The 21,748-nt window shown below is 42.8% G+C and overlaps 3 protein-coding genes across 9 annotated transcripts; 2 read left to right on the forward strand and 1 right to left on the reverse strand.

Moving 5' to 3' along the window:
• Positions 1-82: 82 nt before the first annotated feature.
• Positions 83-12,678, reverse strand: dnai7.L (dynein axonemal intermediate chain 7 L homeolog). 2 transcript variants are annotated; one of them, XM_041585796.1, is made up of 15 exons: positions 12,532-12,678; positions 11,831-11,936; positions 10,542-10,633; positions 10,196-10,300; positions 9,633-9,770; positions 9,101-9,247; positions 8,909-9,012; positions 8,526-8,811; positions 8,316-8,427; positions 8,059-8,219; positions 7,768-7,954; positions 7,479-7,693; positions 3,651-3,815; positions 2,468-2,581; positions 83-1,014 (listed from the first exon to the last, which is right to left on the reverse strand). In XM_041585796.1, exons 1-15 carry the CDS (start codon positions 12,532-12,534, stop codon positions 751-753), a joined length of 2,199 nt encoding a protein of 732 aa, XP_041441730.1. In that variant the 5' UTR covers positions 12,535-12,678; the 3' UTR covers positions 83-750. The 2 variants fall into 2 exon arrangements, with proteins under 2 accessions (XP_041441730.1, XP_041441731.1); XM_041585797.1 differs by lacking the exons at positions 10,196-10,300; positions 10,542-10,633; positions 11,831-11,936; positions 12,532-12,678 and adding an exon at positions 9,882-9,972.
• On the forward strand, positions 12,616-15,320 carry etfrf1.L (electron transfer flavoprotein regulatory factor 1 L homeolog). Of its 6 annotated transcripts, none has more exons than XM_018251836.2 (3): positions 12,616-12,695; positions 14,662-14,813; positions 14,901-15,320. In XM_018251836.2, exons 2-3 carry the CDS (start codon positions 14,769-14,771, stop codon positions 15,117-15,119), a joined length of 264 nt encoding a protein of 87 aa, XP_018107325.1. In that variant the 5' UTR covers positions 12,616-12,695; positions 14,662-14,768; the 3' UTR covers positions 15,120-15,320. The 6 variants fall into 6 exon arrangements, with proteins under 6 accessions (XP_018107325.1, XP_018107329.1, XP_018107328.1 ...); XM_018251840.2 differs by having other exon boundaries at positions 12,640-12,695; positions 14,728-14,813; XM_018251839.2 differs by having other exon boundaries at positions 12,643-12,695; positions 14,725-14,813.
• Positions 15,321-17,178: 1,858 nt separating this feature from the next.
• LOC108710554 lies at positions 17,179-21,250 on the forward strand. The gene is made up of 4 exons (XM_018251681.2): positions 17,179-17,508; positions 18,142-18,331; positions 19,335-19,414; positions 20,234-21,250. Exons 1-4 carry the CDS (start codon positions 17,466-17,468, stop codon positions 20,584-20,586), a joined length of 666 nt encoding a protein of 221 aa, XP_018107170.2. The 5' UTR covers positions 17,179-17,465; the 3' UTR covers positions 20,587-21,250.
• Positions 21,251-21,748: the final 498 nt, after the last annotated feature.

Below are 21,748 nucleotides of genomic sequence, written 5' to 3' on the forward strand. Positions count from 1 at the left end.
AGCACTTTTGGGATAAAGGATAAATATTTTGAAATGGGAACATTTCCTAGGACTTTCCTGTATGAGGCACTTACTGTATCTGTGTGAATGTGACTCCCTGTCACCGTATTTATTGTTCAATAAAGTTCCGTGTGTCGTGAAACGCGTTGCTCCCTATGAGTGTTCCAGGAGGGGATGAAACTGGGGTTGGTCCCTATGAGAATGTTTCAGGTGGGGGGTGAAATGAGTTGGTCTCTATGAGAATGTTCCAGGAGGGGAGTGAAACGCGTTGGTCCTTATGAGAATGTTCCAGGTAAGGGGTGAAACGAAGTTGGTCTCTATGAGAATGTTCCAGGTAGAGGGTGAAACTGGGGTTGGTTCCTATGAGAATGTTCCAGGTGGGGAGTGAAACGCGTTGGTCTCTGAGTGTTTCAGGTGGGTGGTGAAACGCGTTGGTCCTTATGAGAATGTTCCAGGTAAGGGGTGAAACGAAGTTGGTCTCTATGAGAATGTTCCAGGTAGAGGGTGAAACTGGGGTTGGTTCCTATGAGAATGTTCCAGGTGGGGAGTGAAACGCGTTGGTCTCTGAGTGTTTCAGGTGGGTGGTGAAACGCGTTGGTCCTTATGAGAATGTTCCAGGTAAGGGGTGAAACGAGTTGGTCTCTATGAGAATGTTCCAGGTAGAGGGTGAAACTGGGGTTGGTCCCTATGAGAGTGTTCCAGGTGGGGAGTGAAACGCGTTGCTTCCAATGAGTGTTTCAGGTGGGCTCCCTATGAGAATGCGAGGAGGCTGGTCATGCTCAGGAGCTGATACACGCAATCCACAAACAGAGGGGTGGAGTCCCTGAGCCGGCCAATCGCCTCTGTGCTGGAATACTCCTTGATCATGTGATACAGCGTGGAGTGGAACTCGCTTTTCTCGTAGAGATCGTCGGAAAATTCCGCACTGGACTCCGAGATCTTCAGCCTTTGGGCTCTCTGAGTGCTCAGCATGTACAGGGCCCACGGATCCGGGTTCTGCTTCTGTTCTTGAACCTGAAGAGATGAAGATACGGGGGGGGGGGTCATTTATCCTGTATATACTCCTAGCAACCAATCAGTGGTTAGCGTTAAACAGCCACAAAAAAAAAACAAAGGATTGCAAACCCTAGCTCAAACAAAGTTTTTATTACCGTATATACTCGAGTATAAGCAGTTTTTCAGACCCCAATATATGCTGAAAAACTCTACCTCGGCTTATACTCGGGTCAAGCGCAAAAACGGTCGCCGGCATCAAGTCAAGAATGGTCGCCGGCGTCCAAAAACGAGACGCCGGCACCTCCAATGGGAGCAGAAACCTTCAATTTTTTGATTGAAACTTAGCAGAAGCTGCTACACTTCTCACCCTAGGCTTATACTCGAGTCTAAGCTTTCCCAGTTTGTGGAGGTAAAATTAGGTATTTCGGCTTATACTCTGGACGGCTTATACTCGAGTATATACGGTACATCAAAAAAAAGACCGAAATAGGACCGAAACAAATCTCATTAGCCCCAACGCGTTTCGACCAAAAATGGTCTTCCTCAGGGGCAATCAAAATGTAAAATAAAGAGGAAAAAGGTGTTTATTTCTCATTTTGATTGATGAAGACCGTTTTTGGTCGAAACGCGTCGGGCTTATATTTGATTCAGTCCTATTTTTGTAACTTTGATATAATAAAAACTTTGTTTAGGCTAGGGTGTGCAATCCTCGGTTTGATTTTTTTTTGTCCATTAATATCTTGGAGACTCGTTTGGATTAGCACCTCACATTGTTTATTGGGTGTGCGCCTTCTAACCTCATTTGTCTAGCATTAAAGGATAAGTAAACCATTAAAATAAGTGAATGTAAAATTGATGAGGGGGCTATTCTAAGCACTTTTGTCATTTACACTCATTATTTATTTTGTTTTGATTCCAAGATATTAAGGGATACATGTTCTGTTAATATGAATGAATTTTGTTACAACAGCTCCACCTGCTGGTCAGTTTCCCACCAGTCTGACCAGCAAGTAGTCAAGGAAGTTGTCAGGAGAAAGAAAGAGGCTGATGTTCTTCTGCTTAGGAAAGATGTGAGAAAGGTTTCTAATTTTATTCCTAAGCAGAAGAACATCAGCCTCTTTCTTTCTCCTGACAACTTCCTTGACTACTTGCTGGTCAGACTGGTGGGAAACTGACCAGCAGGTGGCGCTGTTGTAACACAATTCATTCATATTAACAGCACATGTATCCCTTAATATCTTGGAATCAAAACAAAATAAATAATGAGTGTAAATGACAAAAGTGCTTAGAATAGTCCCCTCATCAATTTTACATACATTTATTTTAAAGGTTTACTTATCCTTTAAACAGAATACTGAAAGCAATCATTTGATTGGCTGGCTCCTTAATGCTACTTTGCCCAGTGAGGTTTAAATGTCAGGGGAGGATGGAAGGGGGCAGGGTTGTAGGGATTTGATTGGATGGTACTTGCCTTAACAATGATATTTTCAAAGCCGCAGTTATGGTTCCACTTGCTCCAGCCAAAGGCAAATGATTGTGAGAGGAGGGCTATTTCCTTGTAGGCTGTTGTCTCCGCATGTTCATTCTGGGGCAATAAAATATTACAGGTTGAGCAGGGAGTTCCTACCCCAGCAAATAATATCCCCAGTGCCGCTTAAAGGGGAACTATTGTGAAAATGAGAACTGAATATAAGCTGCAGCTGAGAAATTCTCTAAATATAATCAAATATTTCTGAAATATCCAAGTTACTGTTCACTCTCCCCCTCTCAGCATCTGTTTTTCTTCATTCTGTCTTCTTGCAGGATTTGGGAGTCTGAATTTGAATGACAGTTAGATCTAATATATATTATAGGGGGGCTCCTTTTGCCTAGAAGATGTATTAGAGGTCACTCTATTAAACTCGCCGTCTCTCTACATGCAGGATTTGTGCAAAAAGCAGTTATTTTGTTTTTCTTCATTCTGTCTTCTTGCAGGATTTGGGAGTCTGAATTTGAATGACAGTTAGATCTAATATATATTATAGGGGGACTCCTTTTGCCTAGAAGATGTATTAGAGGTCACTCTATTAAACTCACCGTCTCTCTACATGCAGGATATGTGCAAAAAGCAGTTATTTTGTTTTTCTTCATTCTGTCTTCTTGCAGGATTTGGGAGTCTGAATTTGAATGACAGTTAGATCCAATATATATTATAGGGGGACTCCTTTTGCCTAGAAGATGTATTAGAGGTCACTCTATTAAACTCGCCGTCTCTCTACATGCAGGATTTGTGCAAAAGGCAGTTATTTTGTTTGTACTGGAATCAGTTATTTGAGTGAGCTCTAATACATCTGCTAGGAAAGGAGCCCCCCGATAAGATATATTGGATCTAATGGTCAATGAATATCTGCCCCCCAACTGAAGAGAAACAGATGCTGAGAGGTGAATAGTGAAGATTATTTCAGAAACAAGCCCGAATTTGTAATGGATTATATTTAAAAAGTTTCTTCTTTCAGTATGCGGAAACTTATATTCACTTTAATTTTCACCATAGTTCCTCGTTACGTATCTCCCCAGTACTCGAGGCTAAAATATCACAGCAGTTGGGTAAGACGTCTAAGCCTGTGAGCACACAGTCTATCTGCCCTGATGCGGGGGGAGGGGCATTTGCTCACCTTTTTGTTAATGCTGACGTATTTCTCGGAGTCTTCGGCGGGAAAGATGTTCAGGCCGGCGCTTTTCATGGCGCACTTTAGGGGGAGCAGGGGCATCCATTTCCCAATGAGACACGACAGGTCACAGTCTGCCCCAGACACGGAGGCCAATCTGCACTGATCATCCTGGGGGCAGAGAGAATGGGGCAGTTAGTACTGAGCTGGCAGCAGCCTGTAGTTATACAGGATAACAGAGGGTTAGTGTGAGTGTTACACTAAGTTAAAGGATAAGTAAACCTTTAAAATAAGTGAATGTAAAATTGATGAGGGGACTATTCTAAGCACTTTTGTCATTTACACTCATTATTTATTTTGTTTTGATTCCAAGATATTAAGGGATACATGTGCTGTTAATATGAATGAATTATGTTACAACAGCGCCACCTGCTGGTCAGTTTCCCACCAGTCTGACCAGCAAGTAGTCAAGGAAGTTGTCAGGAGAAAGAAAGAGGCTGATGTTCTTCTGCTTAGGAATAAAATTAGAAACCTTTCTCACATCTTTCCTAAGCAGAAGAACATCAGCCTCTTTCTTTCTCCTGACAACTTCCTTGACTACTTGAAACTGACCAGCAGGTGGCGCTGTTGTAACACAATTCATTCATATTAACAGCACATGTATCCCTTAATATCTTGGAATCAAAACAAAATAAATAATGAGTGTAAATGACAAAATAGTCCCCTCATCAATTTTATTTTAAAGGTTTACTTATCCTTTAAACTCCCTCTGCACTCACAAACAAGACAGCTGAGAAATGCCAGAGCGAGAGACTAATCCCATGAATTCTGCTTTGTCTCTGCTAAACATGTTGGTACAAACCCAAGCAGAGAGCGATCACTTGGCTCCTCCCTGTTTAAAGTGACTGTACCCCCCCCATGATAAAGCCAAAGACTACACGTATTTAAAGCAACACTTGCCTTTATCTGTACAGACATTCTAGGACTGATATATAGAAAAGGAAAAATAGCTGCACTCACTTACTGGAGAAAAAGCCTGGGTGCACACTGCAGAAAAGTCATATAGAATATCCTGTAAAGCAGTAAAGGCACTCACAGGCAGGGCCACCATCAGGGGGGGACAAGCGTATCGGGCCCGGGCATGAAGGGGGGCCCGGCAGCGCTGCATTTTTTGAAGATCCGGGCCCCCCTTACGAGCGCCCGAGCCGTACGTCTTGCCTCTTGCGTTGCCGAATGCGGAAAAGCCGAAAAGCCGAAGCCAATGCGCCGAAAAGACCCGAAGTCACGGAAAAAGCCGAAGTCCTGAAGCGGTGAAAAGACCCCAAGTCATGAAAGGAGGTGAAGTTGAAGTCCTGAAGCCACGAGTTCAATCCTACTGAACACCAGTTTGTGTGTGTTTTTTTTTTAATCCCCTGGCCACCAATGTATTATTTTAATATTCTATAGGCCCCTGCCACCAATCTTTTTTTTTAAAACTTTTTTTTTGGGGCCCCAATTTTTTTTTAACTCGTAAGGGGCCCCTTGCCATCATTGTTTTTTTTTGTTTTTTTTAAAAAAAAAAACAAAATTAATTTTCTTTTTGGTGGCCCCAAATTTTTGTAAGGGGGCCCCTGCCACCAGTTTTGTTTTGTTTTTTCAAAAAAAAAATTTTTTTTTCAAATTTTTTTTGGGGCCCCAATTTGTTTTTAACTTATAAGGGGGCCCCTGCCGCCAATGATTTTTTTTTTCAAATTTTTTTTGGGGCCCCAATTTGTTTTTAACTTATAAGGGGGCCCCTGCCACCAATGTTTGTTTATTTTTTAGTTTTTTTTACATTTTTTTTTGTTGGGGCCCCAAGTTTTTTTTAACTTATAAGGGGGCCCCTGCCACCAATGTTTTTTTTAAAAAAAAAAATAAAAAAAAATTTTAATTTTTTTTTTTTGGAGCCCCAATTTTTTATAAGGGGGCCCTGACCATCAATAGCTTTTTACAACTTGTGTGGGGGGGGGTTACTTTTTTAACGCTGATGTCTGTGTGGTCTTTTAACTGCGATGTGGAGTGGGCGGGATATGGGGTGGAGCTTGGTCGTTAGTGTGGGCGGGGCCCAGGGGGCCCCAAATATTTTGTTGTACGGGGCCCCGTGATTTCTAATGGCGGCCCTGCTCACAGGTCTTAAAATATGGTGAAAAGGAGATAAAGTTTATTTGTTATTCCAACGTTTCGGTCTTCCTTGAGAGAAAGGGACGGACACAAAACCTTGACAAAGGTCTGAAGGAAGACCGAAACGTTGGAATAACAAACTTTATCTCCTTTTCACCATATTTTAAGACCTGTGAGTGCCTGGCTTTACATGATATTCTATATAATATGGCTGCCTATTAATAACATAGTAAGTGAGGTTGAAAAAAGACACACGTCCATCAAGTTCAACCTTTCAACTCTATTATAACCTGCCTAACTGTCAGAGGAAGCGAAAAAACCCTTTTGATTGAAGTCTCTCCAATTTGCCTCAGAGGAGCAAAATCCTTCCTGACTCCAAGATGGAATAGGACCAGTCCCTGGATCAACTTGTAACATAGTAACATAGTAAGTTAGGTGGAAAAAAGACACACGTCCATCAAGTTCAACCTTAAGTCTTTATATAACCTGCCAGTTGATCCACATGAATGGCAATGGGACCAGTCCCTGGATCAACTTGTACTATGAGCTCTCTCCCATATCCCTGTATTCCCTCACTTGCTAAACACCATCCAACCCCTTCTTATACCTATCTAATGTATCAGCCTGTACCCCTGATTCACTTCCCAGCTCTCCCTGTAACACCCCTTTCCCTCCTCTAATCTCATTGGCTCCCTCCTGTCTGCTGGGAGGAGCTACTGGTGAATAAAGCATCCGACCCTTCCTTGTACCTATCTAATGTATCAGCCTGTACCCCTGATTCACTTCCAGCTCTCCCTGTAACACCCCTTTCCCTCCTCTAATCTCATTGGCTCCCTCCTGTCTGCTGGGAGGAGCTACTGGTGAATAAAGCATCCGACCCTTCCTTGTACCTATCTAATGTATCAGCCTGTACCACTGATTCACTTCCCAGCTCTCCCTGTAACACCCCTTTCCCTCCTCTAATCTCATTGGCTCCCTCCTGTCTGCTGGGAGGAGCTACTGGTGAATAAAGCACCCGACCCTTCCTTATACCTATCTAATGTATCAGCCTGTACCACTGATTCACTTCCCAGCTCTCCCTGTAACACCCCTTTCCCTCCTCTAATCTCATTGGCTCCCTCCTGTCTGCTGGGAGGAGCTACTGGTGAATAAAGCATCCGACCCTTCCTTGTACCTATCTAATGTATCAGCCTGTACCGCTGATTCACTTCCCAGCTCTCCCTGTAACACCCCTTTCCCTCCTCTAATCTCATTGGCTCCCTCCTGTCTGCTGGGAGGAGCTACTGGTGAATAAAGCATCCGACCCTTCCTTGTACCTGTCTAATGTATCAGCCTGTACCACTGATTCACTTCCCAGCTCTCCCTGTAACACCCCTTTCCCTCCTCTAATCTCATTGGCTCCCTCCTGTCTGCTGGGAGGAGCTACTGGTGAATAAAGCACCCGACCCTTTCTTGTACCTATCTAATGTATCAGCCATTCCTTTGCTTTACCCCTTGCATGAGCAACTTGCAACCTTGGAACTCCATAACATCCCACCTATGGCTCCTGGGCTGGGGATGTGGTGACACAGGTTGCCAGTGCCAAAATATCCACGTAGTTTCCAAAAGCTGCTGACTCCACCCCCTCCAGGCCAAGTTGGCAGCTTATTGGCCAATGTATGAAGAACCTGGGAATGTACCATATCATATCATTACCTTAATTTCTATCTGGAGCTCGGAGAAGGCTGAAATAATCATCAGGGTGACTTGACTGGGGCCGCTGGGGTTCAGTTCCCAGTACTGATAGGGCATGTTCAGATGCGCATCCTGAAACAAGGCAAACGTGTGAAACGCGTCCATTTTAAACGATAATTCTCTGCTTTCTGGGTCGTACTTTTTCTGCAGGATAACGTCTGTGCTCCAGTTTTTACCTAATGGGGAAACAGAGAGGTAAGTGCGGCTTTGATCGTGCCCCTCGGGTGCAATAATACATCGGCATAATTACTTTTGGGGTCCCATCTTGCAACCTGAGGTTCTTCAAAAAACATCACGTGTGCCGGGACCTTAAAGTGGATTCCAACAGGGGGAGCGCTGAGATTATCCAGGTCCTTCTCCTGCAGGGACACCCCCAAACTGGTGCTGAGAAATGACTCGGGGGGATAGGGATAAGTCTGCAGCCCCCCCTCCAACACCTACAATAAAATAACTACAGTTAATCTATAGTACAACTCCCAGTATCCTATGAGCACCCACAGTTGCTGGGAGTTGTATTTCAGAAACAGCTGGGGGGGCTCACCTGCACCATGGTCCATCCGTTAACTTGTTTACACTGAGGGGGCAGGGTCAGGACGTCAAAATAATAAACTCCTCCCAGATTTGTGAACTGGCGCAAATCCACAATGTCATCCTCCAGGGCGTCTTCTTGTTCATCCAGTAGCGTTGGCGTGGGGGAGGGGCCTATGGGTCAGAGCAGCATTTATTACACATACAGGAAAGGAAGGTGTTGGACTCAAACCCATAGGCTCCCGAATAATCTCTTAAGGGGATACAAACCTTCAGGAGAGAACCCTAACTGGCTGCCCCCCGTTTTATCCAGCTCTTCGGCCTTTTCCAGAGAGTCCATAACACTTTTAGATTCTTCCCTGGCGGATGTGGGACTTGTACTCTGAGGAGAGAAAGAGAGGACAAAAGAGATTCTTACATTGAAAATGATGTAGAATACGGTGGCCCTGGGGGTCCACATCCTATTATTTTGCCAGGTACCTTTCTCTCCTCCAACACCGTCTCTTCATCCGCTGCAAGAACACTTTCTGCTCCGATTCTCTCCTCTTCCCCCTCAGGATTTGCCTCTTGCGCTGCCCCTTCTTGAGCGAACACATCTGTTACCCCCAAACCTTCACTTTCTTTCATTTTGGGGAGGCTGGTGGTGCTCAGGCAGGAGAGGTGGTCGTACAAGGTGTGGATGATCCGGACGGCAATGCTGCTCGGGGCTAGGGGTCTGGGCAACTCGAATCCGATGGATTCTTCCACAAACTCATAACCTTTGAATCTAAAAACACCGAATGAAATGAGGCTGAACAATATAGCCCCTGTATGGCACCTCCCTGGGTGTAAGAAAGGTGCCAGTCTGCTATTGGGTACTGTACCTTGGGTTCTTGTTGAGATTGGCCCAGATGCACAATGTGATGTTTTCATCCTTAATCACCTTCTGCATGTTACCAGTCTCTATGTCTGACAGCATTGAGGCATTCTATAGGGACAGATCATACCATAAATAGACATTTAAAGGGCAAATAACCCATCTGTACCCCCCAACCCAGACAAGAGGATCCCCTTGCCTTCAGGAGATGCTCGGTTGCTTCATTGAATTTCCTTGGCAGAAGCTGCTGGAGCTGCAGGACTGTCTCTTTGTACCTGGCCGAGTCTTTCTCTTCCAGTTCTTCCACTGGGGTGTCACGCAGGAGACACTCCAGCTCCTCAATCAGCTGTTGTGACAGACAGACGCAAAGAATGATTTTTAGGTAGTGGCCAATTTAAACTAAATACTGCACCAATTTAAAGAAACAGTGAGGGTTACAGTATGAGCAGATGGCTTACTAGTGTGTTGGAATCCATGGAGGAACGTCAGTGAGAATGGCTCCCCCTAGTGGCATTTATATAACACTGAATATTGCCAGGTTGAGCTTCTAATAAACAGTAAAAGATTCCTTCAAGGGATGCTGGGAATTGTAGTACACCTAGTCGGCTGCAGGTGGGATGTGCCTGGGTTACACTAAGCATAAGCAGAGGTCCCAGTACAATATGGCTCAGAAGGTAATAACACAGACTGAAAGTGGCTGATTCATGTGCAAATGAACCAAAAGAGCTTACACTCAGCACCAGGCAGCTATTATTTAGGGTGGACGGAAGGTCTTCATTTTTCTCGTCCTCCCAGAGGCTCATGAAGGTGTTTATTTCCTGGGGTACGGTGGGGTCGGGGCTCCCGTCGCACAGCATGTACCGGTCCCACTGTAATAAAACAGCTTCTGGTTAGTGCCAAAGCAAAGCCGAGTCTCTCGCAGCTGCACTGCTGCTCCTGCCTATGAACAAGGGAACTAAATTAAACTCCCATGAACCCACCATCCTCCTATGGGGATGCCGGGAGTTGAACTGCCACAATTTTTTCCGTATTATTCAAATAGTGTCTTAAATGAGGGCAGTCCCACTGGAGCCCCATGGGCTGGGATTGGTCAGCTTTCCAGACAGGAAGTCACACGTGTAAAAGAGAAATACTTCCTCTATGTTTTCTATACAGGGGGCCCTCTGCTGGTGCATGAGGGAATGTTTCTGGTGCAAAGTGGAGATGGCTAGAAACTAGTTATCAGGAGAAGGAATGGGGGTGAACCTGATGGGGGAGTGTTTTATCAACCTTAGCTGTTATGTAAGTAGCGAACCTTTGCTTGGAGGCGTAGCTCAGCCTTCCATTTCTCTGCAGCTTCCAGTTTCTCATCTATGAGCGAGTGACGTTCTTCCAGCTCCTCCGCCCTGGTTTCCAGTTGCTGTGATAAGAGACGGAAAGGGCAGTTATACATTTCTCCCAAGCACTGGCCTGTCGCTTCCCTACATAATATTCCTGAAAGCAAATCCCAGGGGGTGTCAGTTCATTATCTGTGGCTGCACTGGGAGAGAGAGTGAGACTAAACACAGGAGAATCAACCCAGTGAAACAGTTTTGTGTCAAATAAAGATGTATACTTGCCCTTTAAATAGCAGGGCAATTAAAATGAGCCAGGGAACCCACCTTTGCCTCCAGCTGCTCCCTCTCCTCTCGCTCCAATCGCTCCTTCTCATGATGTGCCGCCAACACTTGCTCCGCTATTAGTCGCGCTTCCTCTGCTCAAAATATTCCACATGAGTATAATATATATCCCGATATTTACCCCCAGTTACATTCCCAGTTTCACTATCACACTGTCCCTTTCTGTTCTCTGGTTCTGAATCTTGAGACAGACACAATGACAGTTACACAGAACTATAAACCCAGTGAGAATGAGGAATGAATGGATATTGGGAAGTTGTATCAGGAGTCAGAAGCAGCAGTGCAGAGAAGAGAAAGGGACAGACACAATGACAGTTACACAGAACTATAAACCCAGTGAGAATGAGGAATGAATGGATATTGGGAAGTTGTATCAGGAGTCAGAAGCAGCAGTGCAGAGAAAGGGACAGACACAATGACAGTTACACAGAACTATAAACCCAGTGAGAATGAGGAATGAATGGATATTGGGAAGTTGTATCAGGAGTCAGAAGCAGCAGTGCAGAGAAGAGAAAGGGACAGACACAATGACAGTTACACAGAACTATAAACCCAGTGAGAATGAGGAATGAATGGATATTGGGAAGTTGTATCAGGAGTCAGAGGCAGCAGTGCAGAGAAAGGGACAGACACAATGACAGTTACACAGAACTATAAACCCAGTGAGAATGAGGAATGAATGGATATTGGGAAGTTGTATCAGGAGTCAGAAGCAGCAGTGCAGAGAAGAGAAAGGGACAGACACAATGACAGTTACACAGAACTATAAACCCAGTGAGAATGAGGAATGAATGGATATTGGGAAGTTGTATCAGGAGTCAGAAGCAGCAGTGCAGAGAAGAGAAAGGGACAGACACAATGACAGTTACACAGAACTATAAACCCAGTGAGAATGAGGAATGAATGGATATTGGGAAGTTGTATCAGGAGTCAGAAGCAGCAGTGCAGAGAAGAGAAAGGGACAGACACAATGACAGTTACACAGAACTATAAACCCAGTGAGAATGAGGAATGAATGGATATTGGGAAGTGGTATCAGGAGTCAGAAGCAGCAGTGCAGAGAAGAGAAAGGGACAGACACAATGACAGTTACACAGAACTATAAACCCAGTGAGAATGAGGAATGAATGGATATTGGGAAGTTGTATCAGGAGTCAGAAGCAGCAGTGCAGAGAAGAGAAAGGGACAGACACAATGACAGTTACACAGAACTATAAACCCAGTGAGAGGAGTCATAACCAGCAGTGCAGAGAACCAGGGTGGTTCTGTACCTTCCTCCAGCAGTCGCTTCTCCTCCTCCTCTTTCTGCAGTCGCAGCCTCTCTGCTTTGCTGCTCTTCCCTTTCCTCTTGGAAGCAGCGGATGTTGCTATGGAAGACTGGGGGGGAAACACAAGGGAAGAGATAAACACTCAGGGGTTGATCGGGGCCAGAGGGAAATAAATCTGTACTGGTGATACTGGGGGAGGTTTATTTGCTGCACAGGAACTTACACAACATTTCCCAAACAACCCCTAATAAATAAATAAATAGATATATTTAAATAGATAAATAAACAAATAAATATATAAATAAATAAATAGATAAATAAATAGATAAACAAATAGATAAATAAATAGATAAACAAATAGATAAATAAACAAATAAATAGATAAATAAATAGATATATAAATAGATATATAAATAGATAAATAAATAGATAAATAAATAAATATATAAATAAATAGATAAATAAATAAACAAATAAATATATAAATAAATAAATAAATAGAAAAATAAATAGATAAATAAACAAATAAATATATAAATAGATAACTAAATAGATAAATAAATATATAGATAAATAAATAAATAGATAAATAAATAAATAGATAAATAGATAAATAAATAGATAATAATAATAATAATAATAATAATAATAATAATAATAATAATAATAATAATAATGACCCCCAGTAGTTGCCCCGCACTCACCATGACGTTCCAGAACTCCCAGTCCCTCTCAGTGTGGTGCGTCTGTTGCTATGGGAACATCCGGGCGCGCTTCTCTGACGTCATCCAGGCGCGTCTTTGTTGCCGGAAGTGCTTAGAGGTGAGTGTCGCGGGCGCAGGAAGGAGTTCCGGTTGAAGCCTGGGGGGTGAGTGGGAGGCTCTTTCCTTGTACTCGGGGGGATAGTGTGTGGGGTGTGGGGCTTGTGTTCCCCAATTACAGCTCGGAATTGTACTTCCCTCAGTCCCCAGTGTCACATATATATATATATATATAATTATAACTAACAGCAAGGCCTCGTCTATTTACCTGTGACACACACGTGATGACATGACTATTATCTACACACTGACCGCCAGTTACACTGGGAGTTGTAGTTTTATCTCTTCTGAGGCCCCAGACACCGCCCCCTGGGAGTCATTAGTGGAACAGTTACAGGTGCACCGCTTGTTCTCACTCCAGACAAGGTCAGTATTAGTCAAGCACAGGCCTCAGTCTAGTTCTTATTTACCCCTCACTCACAGCTGCACAGATTTACCCCTCATGTAACTACTCACATCTTACAACTACTCACATCTTCATAGTGTCACCTCATTTCTGCTTTTATAGCTTTATGGCCATTTCCCTGCCCCAACTCTACCCCATCACTACTCCTGCCCCATCACTACTCCTGCCCCATCACTACTCCTGCCCCATCACTACTCCTGCCCCACCTCTACTCCTGCCCCACCTCTACTCCTGCCCCATCACTACTCCTGCCCCATCACTACTCCTGCCCCATCACTACTCCTGCCCCATCACTACTCCTGCCCCACCTGCCCCATCACTACTCCTGCCCCATCACTATTCCTGCCCCACCTCTACTCCTGCCCCATCACTACTCCTGCCCCATCACTACCCCTGCCCCATCACTACCCCTGCCCCATCACTACTCTTGTCCCATCACTACTCCTGCCCCATCACTACTCCTGCCCCATCACTATTCCTGCCCCACCTCTACCCCTGCCCCATCACTACTCCTGCCCCATCACTACTCCTGCCCCATCACTACTCCTGCCCCATCACTACTCCTGCCCCATCACTACTCCTGCCCCATCACTACTCCTGCCCCATCACTATTCCTGCCCCACCTCTACCCTGCCCCATCACTACTCCTGCCCCATCACTACTCCTGCCCCATCACTACTCCTGCCCCATCACTACTCCTGCCCCATCACTACCCCTGCCCCATCACTACCCCTGCCCCATCACTACTCTTGTCCCATCACTACTCCTGCCCATCACTACTCCTGCCCCATCACTACTCCTGCCCACCTCTACCCCTGCCCCATCACTACTCCTGCCCCATCACTACTCCTGCCCCATCACTACTCCTGCCCCATCACTATTCCTGCCCCACCTCTACCCCTGCCCCATCACTACTCCTGCCCCATCACTACTCCTGCCCCATCACTACTCCTGCCCATCACTACTCCTGCCCCATCACTACTCCTGCCCCATCACTACTCCTGCCCCATCACTACTCCTGCCCCATCACTACTCCTGCCCCATCACTACTCCTGCCCCATCACTACCCCTGCCCCATCACTACTCCTGCCCCACCTCTACCCCTGCCCCACCTCTACCCCTGACCTGGGTGGGGTGCACATTCTCCCTCATCCGCTTTCCACTGGAGCAGCACTGCATGTATTTAATCCTATTAAATTGCACATTTAGGACAGAGAGAACATCAGGAGCTGCTCACAGAGTTATTTGCTAAAGGGTCACAATTCTTACCCTCCGACTCTCAGTACAGGAGTGAAATACACAGACACTGAGCAATTGATTTGTAGATCAGCATCTCAGTTAACCCCACTGCCACCATCTCTGTGACCCTCAATGGGAATTTAACCCTTTTTAATAGAATAAACCTGCTAATATCTGAAAAGAAATGGTTATAAAATTATAAGTACTCAGTGAGAGCAGTTTTACCTTTTATTTATATTTTGGACTTGTGCTCCTTAAAAAAAGAAATTGTGCAGTGACCGGAAGGAGCTTCTAAGGGTTAGACTCTGAGTTTCTTTTATTGGGGTGCTGCTTTTATTTGTTTCTGACTTTCTGTTTTGTTTATGCAGTTGACACGGGGAGACTCTGGGCTTCTATTATTGGGGTGCTGTTTATATTTCTGTGTTGTAAAGCAGTGGATGTGGGGAGACGAGGACACGTTGAGCTGCTGGTGACTATGGCCAATCCCCTGAGAGGAGAAGTTGTCCGACTGTATAAAAACGTGAGTATTGGGACTTTTTGTCGATATTGTGGAGATGTGGGAAATGTGGGCAATGACGTAGCTTTTGTTTTTTTTTTTGCTTTGAAGCTTTTGTTCCTGGGCAGAGAGTACCCCAAGGGGGAGAGTTACTTTAAGGAGCGGCTGAAGAAGGCATTTATGAAGAACCGAGACGTTAAAGATCCGGAAAAGATCAAGGAACTGATTGGCCGGGGAGAGTTTGTTATCAAAGAGCTGGAAGCCTTATACTACCTGAGGAAATACAGGGCCATGAAGCAGAGGTATTATGAAGACAAGGACAATCCCTAAATCCAGTGGATCAATCCCTGCCATCAAATTCCAGCAAGTAACTGTTAGGCCACTGACTGCCTATCGCAGGTTTCTGATACTCAAATGGCTTGTGGTTTCTGGGAAAAAATATACTGTGTGCTTTAATTTAACGGAGGATTGTCACGTGAATGTATGGGGAGATTGTGTTAGATCTGATTCAATAAATTGCCTTCAATTGTGTTTAAAGATACTTCCAACTTGTACAGGGAAAATGTGATATATTTCTGCACAGGTTCCTCATTTCAGACATTGGAATATAATATAAAATGTGTCAATGACCCTTTCAACATCTCTGGGTGCTGTGCTTATTTCTCAGGGTGCTGTGCTTATTTCTCAGGGTGCTGTGCTTATTTCTCAGGGTGCTGTGCTCATTTCTCAGGGTGCTGTGCTCATTTCTCAGGGTGCTGTGCTCATTTCTCAGGGTGCTGTGCTCATTTCTCAGGGTGCTGTGCTTATTTCTCAGGGTGCTGTGCTTATTTCTCAGGGTGCTGTGCTTATTTCTCAGGGTGCTTGTGCTTATTTCTAAGGGTGCTGTGCTTATTTCTCAGGGTGCTGTGCTTATTTCTCAGGGTGCTGTGCTTATTTCTCAGGGCGCTGTGCTTATTTCTCAGGGCGCTGTGCTTATTTCTCAGGGTGCTTGTGCTTATTTCTCAGGGTGCTGTGCTTATTTCTCAGGGTGCTGTGCTTATTTCTCAGGGTGCTGTGCTTATTTCTCTGGGTGCTGTGCTTATTTCTCTGGGTGCTGTGCTTATTTCTCTGGGTGCTGTGCTTATTTCTCTGGGTGCTGTGCTTATTTCTCAGGGCGCTGTGCTTATTTCTCAGGGCGCTGTGCTTATTTCTCAGGGCGCTGTGCTTATTTCTCAGGGTGCTGTGCTTATTTCTCAGGGTGCTGTGCTTGTTTATCAGGGTGCTTTAAACATTCATGGGTTCCACCAAGCAGCATAGAAAGGAAGGAGAAGAAAAAGTTTTCTAATGAGTGCACTCTGCACTTTACATCACTTAAAAAAAATAAAAGAAATAAAAGGGAATTGTTGACATTAAGACAAGCAGAAAAGAAAAAAACGGGAGTTTTGACTGCTGATAGACTGCCTAGGTGGGCACAGACCCCCTAATAACAACAGAGAAGCTTTGGGTTTGTAGCAGCCGGTGGCAGTGAAAATATTGGGTGACCAGAAGGAATAATGTATTAATGGAGGGAAGAATTAAGGCAGAGAGTGAATATAATATAGGGGTGCACAGGATTCCGTTTGGAATTCAGATGGGAATCTTGAGCACTTGTTCCACATTTCAATGGTTTTAAAGGTCTGGAAACAACTTTAACTACATTTTTTTGTTTACAATGTAATTGAAAATGACAGTTCTGACTCATTTCGGGATTCATTCGTATTTTGGTGAGGAATTGGCGTTTGGCTGAATACAGAAATGATACAGATGGTGTATAGGAATCATTCACTTCTACTAAACAAAATATGGAGGCTCGGGCGGCCTTTACCACCCCCAAATTGAATATCCATGAAATTCTATGGGTAAATGTGAGACATGCAACGCCTGCAAGACAATACTAAAAGGGATTTGGAAGCCAGGCTGGGGACAATGTTAGTAGGCAAAGTTTGGTGACCTTTTAAAGGGGAAGTGTGCCTTACAGTATTTACCTTAACCAGCATGTAATTCTTGGTCACAGTAGAGGGCACATTAGGGACAATTTATTTATCATCTGCCAGCATTCTATTCAGCCAGTTACCAGTAGGATATATCATATATATATATCTCTCTATATATATATATATATATATATATATATATATATATATATATATATATATATATATATATATATATATATATAGAGATATATATATATAGATAGATATAGATATATATATATAGATATATATAGATAGATAGATATATATAGATAGATAGATATATATAGATAGATATATATATAGATATATAGATATATATATATATATATATATATATATATATATATATATATATATATATATATATATATTCTGATTAACAGCCGTACAGCGATATGTATCAACAGTTACCAGCTGTGCCCTATATCTATCACCCCTGCCAGCACTGGGCACAACCCTAAAGCAATATGTATCTGCTATTATAGCCAATTATATTGGTTCCTTTGCTCTTTTTTTTTCCATATAACTTGAAATGTATTCTGAAATAAGTGGATCTGCACTCAGGGTTCAATATTGAGCTCCGAAATGCCTTGATATTTTATGATGCCAATCACAGACTGAAGGTCCCAGAGAAACAGCCAACCACCTCCCTGTCTGACTGTAGGATCGGCTTCTTTTCATGGACGGCTTCAATAAACAAACAGATGTCGTGCACCTTACAGGTCAGTTTGTGTCTTGTACTTTTGCCACAACTGCAGTCTTTAAAGGTGAACTAAAGCCTAACTAAAGAAGTAGGTAGAAATGTTGTACATGATGTTTTGTGCTTCTGTACCAGCCCAAGGCAACCACAGCCCTTTAGCAGTAAAGATCTGTGTCTCCAAAGATGCCCCAGTAGCTCCCCATCTTCTTTTCTGCTGATTCACTGATTCACATGCTCTGTGCTGCTGTCACTTACTGAGCTTAGGGAGCCACTCACAATATACAGTACACATAGAATAGAAATGTCACAATATAAGGCTGATTAGTAATTAATACACATAATTACTACATCGCAGCACAGAATTTAATAATCAGCCCTGTATCATCAGCTTATATTACAGACCAACCTCATTTTCTGCTGGATAATTAGTGACGAGCCCTAAGCTTAGCTTCTCAACAGCCAATCAGAGCCCACTGAGCATGTGAGTGTCACAGACACTTTCCAAGATGGTGACCCCCTGTGACAAGTCCAGAATCCCACCACAGAGCATTCCTGGCTGGTTTCTGTTTAAACAATTGTTATTATCCTTCAGTTTCTGACATTTTTGCACTTGTTATTCTTTTCTTATAACTCTGGACATTTGTTGTTGTGCAAGGGCTTGAGCGAGAGCCAAAGTGTCAGTTTAACTGTCGGGAAGAGAGTGGGAGGATCATGATCTATATTCAAAGTATAAGCCAAAGGATCTGGGCCTATATTCACAGCGTCCCCCGGTGGATGTGGATGTACATTGCAGGGGGTGCATTTGTGGTGCTGCTTGTAATCCTGGTAGGAATTTGCTCCATGTTGTAAGTATTTTATATTCATTGGACACTGTATATGTTTTCTAGGGATGCACCAAAGCCACTATTTTGGATTCGGCCCGAACCCCTGAATTCTTTGCGATAGATTCGGCCGAATACCAAACCGAAGCCTGATTTGCATAGGCATATTCCCACCCTTAATTGCAAATAATATATATAAGCAATATTAAGTATATTATTAATATTGCATATTAATAATATACTTAGGGGCCGATTCACTAACTTCAAGTGAAGGATTCGAAGTAAAAAAAACTTTTGAATTTCGAAGGTTTTTTTGGGCTACTTCGACCATCGAATGGGCTACTTCGACTACGACTTTGAATCGAAGGATTCGGAGTAAAATCGTTCGACTATTCGACCATTGGATAGTCGAAGTACTGTCTCTTTAAAAAAAACTTTGACCCCCTAGTTCGCCATCTAAAAGATACCGAAGTCAATGTTAGCCTATGGGGAAGGTCCTCATCGATCGACGGAATAATCCTTTGATCGTACGATCGCAGTATTTGCGCTAAATCCTTCGACTTCGATATTCGAAGTCGAAGGATTTGAATTCCCAGTCGAATATCGAGGGTTAATTAACCCTCGATATTCGACCCTTGATGAATCGGCCCCTTAATGTGCAAATTAAGGGTGGGAAGGTGAAAACATTTTTTTAATTCCTTTTTTTGTTACAAAAACTCCTGTGATTTCCTCCCCCACTCCTCATTTGCATATGCAAATTAGGATACAGATTCGGTTCCGCCAGGCAGAAGGATTCAACGGAATCCGAATCCTTCTGAAAACGGGATTCGGTGCATCCCTAATGTTTTCATTGTTTTGTGTTTCTTGTCCAAGTCTATCGATATCTCTCTCTCACTATATATATATATATATATATATATATATATATATATATATATATGTGTGTGTAAGTACAGTATTTATATTTATTTAGAATATTTTTTAGAACATGATTTTATATTGATTCAATATGTTTTTGTATCAATAGGAAGAGGAGGAAAAGGAAATCTGGGACTGACATAGAAAATCCAAAAGAGGCAAAGAAAGAAGAGACTTCACCTATAGAAGGTAATTCAGAGATGGGATGAATTTGGGTGCATTCTCTATGTCTCTTGCAACCCTGGGTTTAAAGGGGTTGTTCCCCTTTAAATTAACTGTTCGTACGACGTAGAGAGGGATATTCTGAGACAATTTGCAATTGGTCTTCATTTTTTATTATTTGTGGTTTTTGACTTATTTAGCTTTTTATTCAGTAGCTATTCCAGCAATCTGGTTGCCAGGGTCCAAATTACCATGATTTCAACAAGAGACTGTGCTATGAATAGGAAAGTATCTGAATAGAAAGAAAAATTAGAAAAAGTAGAAATAACAATACATTTGTAGCTTTACAAAGCATTTGTTTTTAAATGGGGTCAGCGACCCTCCATTTGAAAGCTGGAAAGAAAAAGGCAAACCATTAAAAAAACGATAAAAAATAAATAATGAAGACCAATTGGAAAGCTGCGTAGAATTGACTATTCTTTAACATACGAAAGGTTAACTGAAGGTGTACCTCCTCTTTAACCATATGGGGGGGTTATATGAGGCTTGGGGTGGTTATTGGGTCAGTCCATTTTGGTTGGTGGAACAAGAGAACAAAAATTTCGATTTTCCCGATAAATTTGCGAAACAACAGAGAATTAGCGTAATGCCAATTTTGACATCTGCGTCAATTTTGACGCCGGGGTTAAAGTCAATGGGCATCCGAATAATGTTGACACGCGACGGTATTGTGTATTTTTGCGACAGTTTCGCAAAATGTATTTGCCGGCAGCAAAACGTCGAAATTTGCCGTGAATTTATTCGCCCATCGCTACAACTGACCTGTAGAAACATTATATATTGCAGAAGTTTCAGAGTGTGGAATAAATGTCGGAGATGCCCTACGGGGGGCAAATGAGTCAGAAGAAAGGGCAACAAGTGGTCAACCAAGGGAAGAAGAAGGAAAGGCTGTTGAGCCCCAAAGACAAAGGGGAGAGAAAAGTCATGGGAAAAAGAAAAGAAAGAGACGGAAGAGGAAGGAAGAAGAGGAAGTAAGGCTGGACACAGGAACTGAAGAGGATGTGCAGGAGGAAGGAAGTAGGAAGGAAATGATTACACAATGTTTCTGGGAATGTGGGAAGTGCTGCTGTTACTGTATATTCCATGTTCTGCACTACTGGAGTACTGTCATCATAGAACATGTGACCTTCATCTGGTGATTCCCACCCGGAGACACAGGCACAACTCAGCAGTCACAATTGGGGGTGCACCTTTATTATGAATGTTCCCACCAACACTGGGGCATTAGAGGTCTCCTCCCCAATCTCTTTAAAGGGCAAGTCATTCTATAACCTACTGAATGACTGGGAACTGTCCCCTTAAGGAAACATTCGCACAGTGAGGATATAAAAAACAGAATAACGAAACTTTCAATATCAGGCGTCATTATTACTCGTTATTTTTTCAGAATCAGTTCAGTGAAGTTGATAGAAATATAAAGCCCAGCTTTGGGGACATAGGCGGGTCATGTAGATGTTGGGGTAGGACTCAGCCAGTCATGTTATTGGTGGGTTTATAGAAGCCGTTTCACTAGCCCAATACTAAGAGGTGCTTACCCATGATATTACAGAAAGAATAATCAGATTTTTATCTGACCTACTGATATATTAATACTGGTGCCAGCACTAGGTATAACATCATATTCCCATTGTGCCTAAATTGTCTAGCCCCTCCCTCAAATGTGCCTCTTGCACCTCCCACTGTGAACAAATTGTAGCCGCCATTGGCAGTATGGAGCCATAGTTCCTCCAGTGTGCCCCTTATATATTTATATATAGTGATCATATCCCCTTATATATTTATATATAGTGATCATATCCCCTTATATATTTATATATAGTGATCATATCCCTCTTATATATTTATATATAGTGATCATATCCCCCTTATATATTTATATATAGTGATCATATCCCCCTTATATATTTATATATAGTGATCATATCCCCCTTATATATTTATATATAGTGATCATATCCCCTTATATATTTATATATAGTGATCATATCCCCCTTATATATTTATATATAGTGATCCTATCCCCTTATATATTTATATATAGTGATCATGTCCCCTTATATATTTATATATAGTGATCATATCCCCCTTATATATTTATATATAGTGATCATATCCCCTTATATATTTATATATAGTGATCATATCCCCTTATATATTTATATATAGTGATCGTGTCCCCCTTATATATTTATATATAGTGATCATATCCCCCTTATATATTTATATATATAGTGATCATATCCCCCTTATATATTTATATATAGTGATCGTGTCCCCTTATATATTTATATATAGTGATCA

The sequence above is a fragment of the Xenopus laevis genome, chromosome 3L (assembly GCF_017654675.1).
Source record: "Xenopus laevis strain J_2021 chromosome 3L, Xenopus_laevis_v10.1, whole genome shotgun sequence".
NCBI classification, from domain to species: Eukaryota; Metazoa; Chordata; class Amphibia; order Anura; family Pipidae; genus Xenopus; species Xenopus laevis.